The sequence below is a fragment of the Lucilia sericata genome, unplaced genomic scaffold, assembly GCF_015586225.1.
Source record: "Lucilia sericata isolate MDLA Ls3-8-SP2 unplaced genomic scaffold, ASM1558622v1 Contig000948F_arrow, whole genome shotgun sequence".
NCBI classification, from domain to species: domain Eukaryota; kingdom Metazoa; phylum Arthropoda; class Insecta; order Diptera; family Calliphoridae; genus Lucilia; species Lucilia sericata.
Genome location: NW_023994933.1, coordinates 66,717 through 80,557, shown reverse-complemented (window position 1 = coordinate 80,557; position 13,841 = coordinate 66,717). Strand labels below are relative to the sequence as shown.

Below are 13,841 nucleotides of genomic sequence, written 5' to 3'. Positions count from 1 at the left end.
TAAAAAACATTTTTTAATTTTTTTTAAAAAAAGTATTCCGCGAATTTTTTAATAAAAAATTATATACAGTTTTGAAAAATAGACAAAATTACCTTTCCATTGATATATAACATGCCTACCTAATGTTTTTAAGTTACAAATTAATTAGGGAAAACTCAACATCTTTTAGAAAATTTACCTAGTACTATTATTTTCAATATATTTTTTTAATATATGTAACAAATTTAAGAGTTAACCTTATGGATGAAATTTTACAGTTAGGTAGATTTTTTTACTCAAAATCCAAAATTAAATAAAAATTTCGAATTTTCTTATTAGAAATCCCGGAATTCCCAAAAAAGTTTTAAAAAATCCCAAAAATGGGATTTTTTGGTTTTTTGCCTATTATATCCATACCAGGGGCGGGGTTATCGAAACCCGTTACAAAATGATTAAGAACATATTGGGTCATATAAAACAGGTCACTATAATTTGATATCAACTATGCGATTTGAGAATTTTTGCTCAAAATTGAATTTTCCATAAAAAATAGGGTTTTTTTGGATGGACCTGGTCCCCTCGGTATCAAAAATTTTTAGGTTTTGTTTCATTTATCGTATTTTATGTAAAGTCAGCTTTCCAAAAAGTATAAATTCTATATACATCTTCTTAGAAACTTTTTATTTTATTTATTTATTTATTTTATTTATTTATTTATTTCGTAATATAAAGCCTTCATGGCCAAAATAACAATATTACATAGTAATAAATCCTGAGATCAGAATATTAAAAATTTTTAAATTCAAAAAAATGAGAAAAAAATATATACAATATAATTAACATATAAAATATATTAATTTTATATTAATAGGCTCCCCAACCATAAAAATAACCAAAAACGAGAAGTTACTAGGTCCCAATCAGTAACATACACATACAAATAAATACATATGTATGTAACAGATTATGAAGAATCAGACAAATGTTGAAAAAGTTTCAACCGAAAAACATTATTGGAATGTGAAAAAATGCGTAAAGAAGCAGGTAATATGTTCCACCAACGAGCAATTCTGACAACAAATGATTTTTCAAACAATGTCATAAATATTCTGGGAATACATATTTGTGGGTTTCTAGTAGACCGCGAAAATACAAAAGATACACAAATAGAAAGCGGTTTGCTACTTTTGATAACATTGTAAAATAGTATCAAGTTCCTAAATTTCAAAAAATCAACAAAGGAACAACCTAAAAATTCACGCACATAACCAGATATGTGTTCACGACGTCGTACACCATATACAAAACGCACAATTGAATTTACTAAACGCTTGACTTTATCTAACTGCCTCGAACAAGTACCGGAAAAAACTTCGAGAGCATAAAGTATTAGCGGCATCATAAGAGAATGAGCTAGTTTATACCGAATATGCATAGGCAAATACATGTTAACAGAGTAAATTCTACGTATGATAAACCATATTCTGGAACATAAAACATCAATATGTTGAGTGAATGAAAGCCTGCTATCCAAAATAATACCTAAACATTTAATGTTTTCAGCAATTACAATACCGATACCATCCAAAATAATTCTTAAATCAGGAAAAAATCGTATGGTAGGGCCAAACATAATAGCTTTGGTCTTAGAAGGATTAACAACCAAAGAATTTAAGGCAGTCCACTCAAGAACACGCTCAAGACAAAAATTAATATTATTTTCCAACACATCAGGAAAATCCATACTGCTAGTAAACAATAAAAAGATGTCATCGGCAAAAATAAAGCATTCACATAGAGATGAGTTAATGCAATCGGGCAAACTGTTCATATACAAAATAATAGAGGACCTAAAACTGATCCCTGAGGAACACCACAGGAGAGGAAACGAAGAGATGAGCGTTGTCCATAAAAGTCAACAAACTGTGATCTGCCAACCAAATACGAATAAATTAGACGACAAGCAGTAAGAGAAAAGTGTAGCTCATCCTTAAGCTTTTTAATCATCATGGAAAAACATATTGAATTAAAAGCCCTAGAAAGATCAAGAGATACAAGCACACTTAAATTATTAGCATTAACATTACTCCTAATACGTTCAGTAATACCAAGTAACATTAACGAAGTACTGTATCCCCTGCGGTAAGCATATTGCGCCTCAGAAATATGCAAGAATCTCGATGATAACATTTGTTCTTTCATAATATGTTCAAACACCTTGGAAAGTACAGGCAAAATAGAGATAGGTCTCAGATCATCGGGCCCTCGAATGATTTTTGTCTTCGGTATAGGAACAACACGAGCAGTTTTCCATGCTGATGGAAAAGTAGATGATGTTAAGATTTTGTTAAAAAGGTCAAGAATATATCGAGAAACATATGGATAAATTAGTTTAATAAATTGTATTGAAAGGTCATCAACTCCAACCGAACGAGATTTAACTTTATATATTGCTTCAAACAGTTCAGCATCACTAATACAACTAAAAGAAAAAGTATTAATATTATTAAAGGTATCATTAAAAAAGGAGTTGTTTAGGTCGTCAAAACCATTGTCACAAACAAAGAAATCATTCAAGTTTTCGACATCTATGCTATATCCTCCCGAATCGTCCCCAACACAGCCAGAACCTCGTAAAATTTTCCATATTCCAGCAGTATCTAACCCTGAAAACAATCTAGAAAAGTGAATCTTAACTTAAAAAGAAAAAGATACTTTTTTCCCAAAAAAATGGCAAAAAATCGCCTTTTTTTTAATTTTTTAAATTAAAATGCCTATAACTTTGGACTCAGTCATGATTTTTACATAATTCTTTCACTGCTTGATATATAAACTTGTTGTTAAGCGAATAAAAAAAATGGCGAAAATCGGGAATATTTGGACCCGCTATTATCAAAAAACTAAAGTAAGGACGGTAAAAATTTTAAAATTTTAATTTTCAAATGCGAATATCTCCTAAACTATAAGAGATAATTTACTGGTACGACGACATTTTTTATAGTGCTCGATGAGGAGATTCTATATACGAAATTTTTTTTAAATCGGAACTCAAATGAAGAAATAGGATCGTTTTAAAAATTTAACATAGCCGAGGTGTCCTAATTTGAGGACCCCCCGCCGGGCCCCTGGTTGGCCTATAAGGTCCAAATTCAAAACCTAAACTCGACAACACCTTCTCTTTGTGCATACCAAATTTCATTAAAATCGGATTAACCGTTTAGAAGTTACCGAATTATTTCCCTCTTTTTTTTCCTATACCACTGTGCGATGGCGTGGCTTGGTGTTGCTTATTTTAATTTGAATTTTATTTAGTTTTAAGGTTTTTTGATTCAGATTTAAAGTTTACTTTAATGTAGTTTTAAACTTTTAGTTTTTAAAATGCCTTCAATTGTTTTTTTTTTTCTTTAATAAAAATTAAATAGTTTAACAATAAAACAAACAGTTTTTTTTATCACGTAGTCTATGGCCACGGTCTCCACCTTCTTCATTAGCCAAAAGAAATAAAAAGGACCGACATTTTGGCCATTAGGGACCGAGAAACCTCGGTAAGCAAAATGGTTCCCTTTAATTTAATTCCATTTCAGCTATTAGTCTCTATAGTTTTTCTTTTTCTAGCTTAGTTTTGTTTTTGTTTATGTTATTCCAGATGTCAAATTGTTTATCACCGCGTTGCCAACTACCCATTTACTCTTCTTCTTTTATTTTCTTTAAATTTTGCCCTACTACAGGGTGCACACGACAAACCGTACCATTCTGTAATCCATTTATAGATACAGAATGGGGTGGAAAAATTTTCGCCCTGAAATTATGAACCTCCCTAATTTTAAAGATTTTTTTTGGGATCGTGGGTATTTTTCTATACCCAACAAAAAAAAATCCCTATGGCAACCCTTACTCAGTCATGAACAAAAGTGCCACTCTGTGTCGCCGTCAAAAATTGCTCACGCGCCGACGGACTCTGCATTTACTACCAGCTGTTTGAATGAATTGGAAGGGGAGGAGAGAGAATGCCAAAAATACGCTTTTATTAATATTTTTCAATGGCGGTGGTCAACAAGGGTAAGTATTTGTCAATGAAATTTTTATTTTTGAATTTATTTAAAAATTTTAATAAAAATTTATAGCAAAATATTAATTTAATTTTTTTTATATTTTCTTTTCAGAAAAAGACGGAGGATGTTGGAGATGTTGGCGGAATTATGGTAAGTAAAAATTTATTTTCATTGAAGGTCAAAATTGTAATGCATTTTTTTTTTTGTTGGTTTTTTCTTTCAGGAATGTGGCTACCGTTATCAATTGCGTGTGTGGAGTAATTTTTCATGTTGGACAACAATAAGGTAAGTGAAAATTAATTTTAAGTGTGTAGATTTTAAATAAAAGTGTATTGATTAAGATAAAAGTGCTGTTAGGAATTTTGGAAATTACAGTGAGTGTAAAAAGTGTGTGTACTAAAAAATTAATTAAAATGAAAGTGTTTTACAGTGAATGTAAAGTGTTGTTAGGGATAAAAAAATAAAAATTAGAAAATACAGTGAGTGCCAAAAGTGCGCGGACGGACAATCAGAATGTAAAAAAAAATTAATAAATTAAAGTGAAAAAAAAAATATTTGCCGGTCGATAAAAAAAATAAATATAAGAAATTTTTAAGGAATTACAGTGCGGACCAAAAATGTTGTGACGAAAATTAAAGTGTTGTGACGAAAATTAAAATGTAAAAAAGTATACTATTAACAAAAATAAATTTAAACTATTGCTATTAAGGCTGTATATAAAAATCAAAAGTGGAGTTTACAGTGTGAAACAAAAGTGGTATAAAAAATTATAAAGTGGAAATAAAATTAAAGTGAGAATAAAAATAAATTATTGTGCAAATGAAAAATTTACGGTGCCAAACGAAAAAAAATTAAATGGAAATTACAGTGACTAGCAAAAGTGTACGGTGTTAAAAAAAATAAAAGTAAATAAAATAAAGTGATGCTGAAAACTGAAGTGACTAAAAAAATTAAGCCGGTGAAAAATAAAAAAATTAATACAGTGTGACAAAAGTGGTGTGACAAAATCAAAAAATTATTCAATGGTGTTAAGTAAACAATTCCTAGTGTGTGGTGAAATGAAATATAGTGTGGATTTGAAAAATGAAACTAACTTTTGGAAAATACAGTGGCAGATAAAAGTTTCAGTGAAATTTTAGTGACAGTGAAAAAACTAAGATTTAAAAAAAAAATGAGAAATTTTGAAAATATTTACAAATAAAAAAAAATTAATTCAGTTTTTTTTCCAATTCTTTTCCAAAAATTTTCCTTTTTTCCAATTTTTTTTTATAAAAGTTTCTATGTTTTTTTTTTCTAAATTAATTTTTTTAGATTTTTATTTAATTCTTTCATAATTTTTTTATATAATTTTACTAATTCTATTTTAATTTACTATATTTTCAGATTAAAATTCAAAAGGACCTTAAACTTCCAACAGGCCTTAGCTTCCGTTTAGGAGTCGTAAGTTTGGAACAAAATTATAGTGTTACTTCCTATTTATTGTAATACAAGGACTAAGTCCACCAAAGCTCATAGAGTAAACTCTAGAGACTTTGGCGGGAAATACCCCTTGTAATTACATTCAACAATAAAAACTAAATTACTAATGCTTCCTTTTACAGATTATCCATCCAAACTTTGGGAAAACGGAGATAAAAGACCTGGACCTTAATGATGACTCAGGTAAGTCTTCTGATAAAGATAGGTGAAAATGACAAGGACCAAAACCACCAAAATTCTTTGGCGAGAAGTGCCCCTTGACCTTTTCACCTAACAAAAAAAAAAAAAACAAGCTATTAGTTCAACCCTAGGGTTGTTTGAAAATAAAACTTTCTAAAAGAAAATCCTAACAGAAATTTTATAAAGCTATTCATAAATATAATTCTTTTAGAAAATTTTATTATTACTTTAAATACTACAAAAACTAATGTTTCTTTTCCCTACTGGTTCTTGGAATTCAAGTGCCCTTGAGAAGGACGAACCGAAGGGACGAAAACACCACTGAAATGCAAAAAAAAATCGGAGAAATTCAGGGAATTGGCAGCTAGTTTAAGTCGGGCTTCATAGGTTCGGTGGTAATAACAAGGCAAAGTTAAGAAAATTATGAAACAAGGTCCTAAACTCCTTGTTATTGCCACTGAACTCAAAAGAATTGTGTTTAGCATAGTTACGGACTATATCCCAACCAAAACTGACGTATCTGTACTATCGATCATTCATTTCCCAGCCAGTGACAATCTGCTTACGGAGTGAACAACTACATGTTGATCTTCCAACTTGTATTGTCCCAATTGTTTACTTTGGTATCGGCTCGCTGTAAGATCGGACTCAGAATTGTGTTATTACCCTAGGTGACTAATAACCCTTACGCTTTTGATGGCACGGTACCAGAAGGCTTTGATGGGGTTGCACCTACTTATAGGGTAATGACCGGTTACACATGTAACCAGCTAAGAAACGTTGGCTTTAAGTCGATTCAACAAATAATTACTCATTCCAAAGTAGCTATGGATCTCACTGGACTACGATATAAATGAAAGATATGTAGAGAACTCAGTACTGCTTAGGATATATCAACAGCTATACCAAACAGAAATTCCCTGCCAATAAAGAAAAGACTAAGATTAATATAAAGACTCAACAATACAGACTTAAAGATAGGTACATCATTAGGTACAAATTGGACGACAACTAGAAGCTGTCAACCGGTAGATATTCAGGAAGAAATGTTAGGACTAGAACCACCAAAAATATTGAAGCTATTGCTTCAAATCTTTGGCGTGAAAAACCCTTAACGATTTCCCCTGAATATCCTCGACCTCGTACAAACTGTTTCCGACTGGTCGGACGATTCGGCATTTTAGAAATTTTCGGGCGAATTTGGCATTAAAATTATTCTTGAAATCGCTTTGTTGGAAGTTACGTCGGTAGACTTCCTGACCGGGAACAAATTTAACTTGTCGACACCGCGTATTATAAGATTTTTTGTTACGAGTGTAGGCCTTATGCAGATTTTCGCGAATTTTCCGTCGTATCAGATCCATTCTAACCGCGTTCGGGATGATATTCATTTCGGGATCATTTAGTACTTTGAGCTTACGCGCCAACTGATAAACGCTGCCATGGCCAATCATATTCATTCCGAATAAGGCAAAATATGGCGTAACTCTGATTGACGACTGCAAGGAAGACCTTAAGGAAAACTCAATTTCGGACAAATGCTTGTCCCATTCTGTATGGTCTTCCTGCAGATACGACCTTACGGCGGCTAAAATGGACTGATTGACGCGCTCGGACGCATTAGCTTGCGGTGAGTGGGTTGCAGTCCGAACATGTTTAACCCCAAAACTACTAATCATGTCGGCAAACTCTTTGCTAACAAATTGTTTTCCATTATCAGAAACGATAGTTTCTGGTGTTCCAAATTTATGGAAAACCTCAGCAATTAGAAACTTTACAACATTCTTGGTGCTGGCTTTAGGCAAGGCCTTCAAAAAAACAAACTTAGTTAAATGATCTAAAACGATAAAAATATAAACGTTTCCGTTTTTCGACCGTGGGTACGGACCAAGAAAGTCTATAAAAATGCGTTGGAAAGGTCGTTCTGACTGTACTTCGGAACCCATTGGTGGTCTGATCGTAGAATTCGCGGGTTTCGATTCTTTACAAATTTGGCAGTTTAACACAAAATTTCTTGCCTGAACATTTTGATTTGGCCAATAGAAATATTCCTTGACGCGACTTATGGTTTTACCCACTCCTCCATGCGAAGCTTGTGGGGAATTATGACACTCATTAATTATATTTTGGGTTAACTCTGAAGGTACCCACAACTTCCACGCGAAATCTTCACTAATGGCTACACCGTCATAATGCCTGGTCCGTTTGTAGACAAAACCGTCGACCACTTTCAAATCGGGTAATTGCTCCGAATTCTTCTCGACCGTATCAATTAAGCTTAGGTAATCTTCCGACTGAAATGCTTCTGACTTTAAATCTACAAGTTTAGATACGTTTAGTGAGATTCCCCTGCCTATGTTCAATTTCGAAATCGTACGCCTGTAAATGTAGACTCCACCTCGCCAACCGACCAGTTAGATCTCGATGCGACATAAGCCATTTAAGACTGCTGTGATCCGTGATCACCGTAAAAGGCATCAATTCTATGTAGGCCCTAAACTTCTTAATCGCCAAGACAACTGCCAAACATTCACGTTCAGTGACTGAATAATTTTTCTGTGCTGGAGTCAGCTTATGCGAGAAATAGGCTATTGGGTGCTCTCCCTCAGAATCATCTTTCTGAAAAAGAACCGCTCCAATGCCTAAGTCTGATGCGTCACACTGAACATAGAAACGCTTGGAGAAGTCTGGGTGGTTACGAAGTGGGCTCGTAGTCAGAGCTTTCTTGAGGCGATCAAAAGCAACCTTAGCTTCTTCGGTAAACTTGAATTGTTTACCCTTCTTCAGCGTTTCAAAGATTGGGGCCGCAATGGTAGCATAGTCTGGTATAAATTTACTATACCAGCCTGTTGCTCCCATGAAGCTCCTCACCTGTCTTGCTGTCTTAGGGTATACAAAACGAGTAATCGTTTCCACTTTGGCCGGGTCCGGTTTTAATTTGCCGCCACCAACAATATACCCAAGATATTTTAACTCCTTAAAACAAAACATGGATTTAGCAACATTGATGGTCAAACCTGCCTCTGCTAGACAAATAGATACCCGCTTCAACAATTCCAGATGTGTCTCGAATTCTGGAGATACTATCAATAGATCATCTAAGTACACGAAAACTCTTTCACGAAGTGCCGCGGGGATCACTTTATCCATTAACCGACATAACCTTTGAGCTGCATTACACAACCCAAAAGGCATGACCGTAAATTGATAAAGTGGTCGTCCAGGTACCGTAAAAGCAGTTTTTTCCCTACTAGATGACTCTAGTGGTATCTGCCAGAACGCGTCTTTTGGGTCGACACTCGAAATATAGATTGTATCTCCCAATCGACTGAGCAAACCTTCAATGTGCGGCAATGGATATGCATCCTTGACTGTCAGCGCATTGAGTTTACGCGCGTCCAGGCATAACCGATTCTTCTCGCCCCTTCGTACGAGAGTAACCGGGTGACTCCATGGACTTTCGCTAAGCTCAATAACACCTAAGTCCAGCATCCTGTCCAACTCCGCATACATTAACTTTTGCACCGCCGGGGATACAGGGTAATATCTATCTTTCACTGGAATTGCATCACGGGTGTCTATTGCATGCGTTTCTAAATGCGTTTTACCAAGGCCCTTCTTTGTATAGCAGGGGAACATCGCAATTACCAAATCCAATCTTTGTCGCTGTTCATCATCCAACTTGTGAGTTTTAATATCTTGGGTCTCTTCTTCATCTTCGCAAAGATTAATACCATTCGTCGTGAGACTTCCTATATTTGCGAACAAATTAAAAGCCTTCATGAAATCGACTCCCAAGAATAACTCGCGACTCAGAGTAGGGACTAAATAGAAATTGATATCATGTGACATACCACGAAACACAACGTTGACTTTCACACGACCGACTATAGGGTGTTCTGTTTCATCCGCCGTTTTTATATTGGTATGAAAATCGTGGATTGTTAGACCGGTCTTCTGTATGAAACTCATACAATTACGGCCTAGGCACTTAACCGTTGCACCGCTGTCCAACAATCCCTCGATTTCCTGTCCGTTTATAGAAATCCTAGTATAAAAACGCGAATCATCCCCCTCTATTAACGACGCGGCCGAAATTTCCCGCCTAAGACTTTTTCTTCGCTTATACCTTTCGCGTGCTTTCTTTATCCTACTCGAAACGTTACCGAAAATTCTCGATCTTGCCTGATTATATTCTTGCACCCTAATATGTAAAGGTTTTATCTCTCTGAGCCGAGGCTCAGGACTTGCCTCTACTTTTGCTTCAACCCTTTTCAAAATTTTAACTTGCTCTCTCTCTTCACTCGTTGCCGTAGATCTTTGACTAACTGGGCCTAAACTTCCGTTAACCTCGCCTCCCCAGTTCGAGACGGGTTCCGGGACCGGTTTCCCTGACATCTAGGACACTTCGGTGTAACTACATTGTCCATTCCACATTTAAAACAGAAAATTCTACGCGTGGGCGAAGGACAATCAAAAAAACCGTGACCAACCATCTTGCAGTTCCAGCAGGTGTATTTACTCGTGTTCTGCATTGCGTCCACTTCCAGAATAGGCACCACATCTTTTTCTTCTGGTGTAATCTCATCTCATTTACCCTTGCGAAACTAGGACGCTGTTGATAACTTTGCCTCTGGTTAGCCAACAAGTTCTCTGCTCTCTTGACCTCGTGACAAAACTCGGTTAAACTGTTTATTCGAATGGGAAACATCAACTGGGCCAAAGCTGGCTTAAGGTTACCCCTCATGATATCAATTAACGATCTCTCATCATACGGGACTTTTTACTGATGGCGTAGCTTAAGTATGACATTATAAAACTCTTCAAATGACTCATGAGGTAACTGGCGGCGATTGAGTATTTGCATTTGTACCTGAAACTCATTCTCAAAACGCTGATATTGGGACAAGATAGCACTTTCCAGGTCCCGCCAAGAGTTAATTTGCGCCAATTTGCGATGTTCCAATACCAGTCTAAAGCTGGTCCTTCCAGTAAGTTATGGAAATGGCGTAAAATATCCATGTCCGAGCAGTTGTAATCTTTTTTTCAGCTCGTTTACTCGAAAAATAAACTCTTGAGCATTCATGGACTTACTGGTTCCATCAATTTTTATACCCCACTTAGACAAATTCATTCGCTGATGATTTTCCATACCATTTGACACCGGCCAAGCATAATTAGGAGCTGGTCCAAAGCTATTTTGCTGTTGTAGTGGTGGTTGATGATAGCTATACCCTTGTTGTTGTTGTTGATTGTAACCTTGCTGTTGATGGTTGTAGGCTTGTTGTTGTTGTTGGGTGTATGCTTGTTGTTGACCAACCCTCGGGGTATTGATCGGAGTCTGATTCATTGGCTGTTGTTCAAAATATCTGGTCTGGTTAAGATTAGGCTCTGGGAAATCTGTCTGATTCCTCCGCTGTATATCATTAGCCATATAATCTGGTGCTGGAAATAAAGGTGACGGTGGATTTGACCAAGGCCCCTGAGCTATAGCTGGCTGTGTTTGGGTATACGTGACGGCTGTCACTTCTCTTCCGCCCATATTACCGTGAGGATATGATACTTGCGAGACCACAGGTGCCACTAGACCCCTAGTCACTGGAGGTAATGGGTTTATTTGTGTCACTGCGCCGGTTAAGAATTCCGGACCTCCTCCCTGAGCCTCCTGCAATGTCACCGTCGGATCTAAACTTGCTGGGACATCGTGTTGTTGCTGGTGGTTTATACCCAATGCCCGCTTAATTTCCATTAAAGCATCGTTGATTTTATTATCTACTTGCCTCATAAATTGCGCCCGGGAAAGACCGATAGAAGCGTTGACCACTTCCTGTATGTTGGCACTTTGATTCCGCTGGTTGGCCAGACTCTCTCGGACTTCGCGGCGAACGTTTTGAGCTGTAAGACTACTGTATTCTGGCGACCTAATCGTGGAATTCGAGTCGTCTGAACTAATAGAGACCTCGTGAGGCAATACTGGTGCTGTTGACGTGGCTGTTGTGGTAGGCCCACCTTCAGTGAGAGCGTCTGTAGTACGAGTTATACCTGCTTCAGTAGTTGCCATGTTGCTGCTGGTTGGTAAATTACTCGAAATTCTACTACCGGAACGAGTTACAACCATAATCCACCAAAAACTCAACGAAAATTCAAATTATTAGAAAAAACGTGACAAATTATTACCTTTCTTTGAACTACCGCCGAAGATAACAACAAAAAATATTTATAACGAAAATTCAAAAAAACAAAAAAAAAAAAAAAAAAAAATATGCCAAATAATAACTACAGCGATTAATAAAAACAAAAGATTTCCAGTACTAACGGAATTCACACTAATACCGAACTATATTCAAATATTAACTATTTCAAAATGTATTATAAACTTCTATACATAAGTGATTGGAGTTCAATCATAGCGTGAGTGAGTAGGTTTACAAAACAATTGTCGATTATTCTTGATCTATGTAAAGTTAAGTATAATTTAGTTGTAAACTTTGGTGTTTCCTAACGGCCTTTACAGATTGAAATTTACTATATGGACAAACTTAAGTACTGCGACTGAAAACTGAAATATTATTTTCTTCCCTTTTTCCAGGACTAGTCCTAAGTCTGTAAGCAAAACTATTTAAACAAAATTTAACATAAAACTAATTAAGACTCTAGGATTATAAATTTTATATGTACTTGGTTTTAAGAATGTATCGCTATTATATCTAATCCCCCTGAGAATTTAATAGATATAAGACTTATACATCTTAAATACAAGTAGAAAATAATAAATGAAATTTACTTGGGCTATGGAATTTAATGAAACTTTTTGTTGGCTTTATGTATTAGGCGATTAACCATACTTCTAATGTAAAAAGATATGTTTTTGCCAAGAAGATGTCGCAACGCGTTACGGACTCTTATTTGACGTGAACGGGACTTACACTACTTGGGCAAAAACATAACACTAACAAGTATGGACGTACTCACTTCGGGCCCCACGTTGGGCGCATTCTGTACTGGCCAGGATTATGAAAATTGATAGCAAAACAAATGCCGAAACATCTGTTGCGGGTCGGTGTTGCCAAATGTCGGCGGCGCTGGTATTATGGCTTACGCCGGGCTGAGGCTGAGTTGAAAGAAAAACAGAAGTATTTAAATTGAAAGGGACCCGAAGTGAGCAAACATTCATAAGACGAATACACCAAAACATTTATCTAAATTATTCCTTTTCAGGCCAAGAATAATCATTATTGGCGGATGGAGTTGCCAATATGTTGTTTCCCTCCCAGAGGTCTGAACCTACAACCGTAGCAACCTAGTCATTTTAGCTGCCCCTAACTATCCCTACCCACTCACAATAATTTCACCCCAATCACTTACCTTGTAAACTTAGCAGCTCTCCATATTTGAGATCTGGACTATCGGGTGTTTACATAACATTCATTTGGAAGAAGGGTAGCGTAGGTTTTCAGTCCGTCCGTTAACTGTCCTCGTTCGGTGTTTCAGTAAGTAAAATATTATATAAACTTAAAAAAAACCTTTTAAATAATTTATACTTTACTATATATATTTTTTTATTTTTTTTTAATCCATTTCTGTTTACGTTTTTTTTTATTTCATTAATTCATACCTAAATTTATATATATTTAAAGTCTAAACTAATATCTGTTTTTTTTTTTCTTATTTTTATAGAAATTACCTAAAAGGAATTAACCAGTCTAGTTCGTCCCGTCGTACGAGGTAAAAGTAAATTTTCCTGGTCGAAAACCTGGTACCTGAAGCACCACCGGATTGTTGGTGCTAATATGCCGAAGAAAGTCCCCCGTTGAATGGAGCTGGCGATGGCGTGGCTTGGTATTGCTTATTTTAATTTGAATTTTATTTAGTTTTAAGTTTTCTTTGATTCAGATTTAAAGTTTACTTTAATATAGTTTTAAACTTTTAGTTTTAAAAATGCTTTCAATTGTTTTTTTTTTCTTTAATAAAAATTAAATAGTTTAATAATAAAACAAACAGTTTTTTTTTTATCACGTAGTCTATGGCCACGGGCTCCACCTTCTTCATTAGCCAAAAGAAATAAAAAGGACCGACATTTTGGCCATTAGGGACCGAGAAACCTCGGTAAGCAAAATGGTTCCCTTTAATTTAATTCCATTTGAGCTATTA

General features: G+C 35.5%; 1 protein-coding gene across 1 annotated transcript; it reads left to right on the top strand.

Moving 5' to 3' along the window:
• Window positions 1-1,987: 1,987 nt before the first annotated feature.
• On the top strand, window positions 1,988-13,631 carry LOC119609214. The gene is made up of 7 exons (XM_037963932.1): window positions 1,988-2,121; window positions 3,879-4,038; window positions 4,143-4,181; window positions 4,255-4,316; window positions 5,415-5,471; window positions 5,633-5,693; window positions 13,368-13,631. The coding sequence occupies exons 1-5, from the start codon at window positions 1,988-1,990 to the stop codon at window positions 5,464-5,466; spliced, it is 447 nt and encodes a 148-aa protein (XP_037819860.1). The 3' UTR covers window positions 5,467-5,471; window positions 5,633-5,693; window positions 13,368-13,631.
• The last annotated feature ends 210 nt before the right edge of the window (window positions 13,632-13,841 follow it).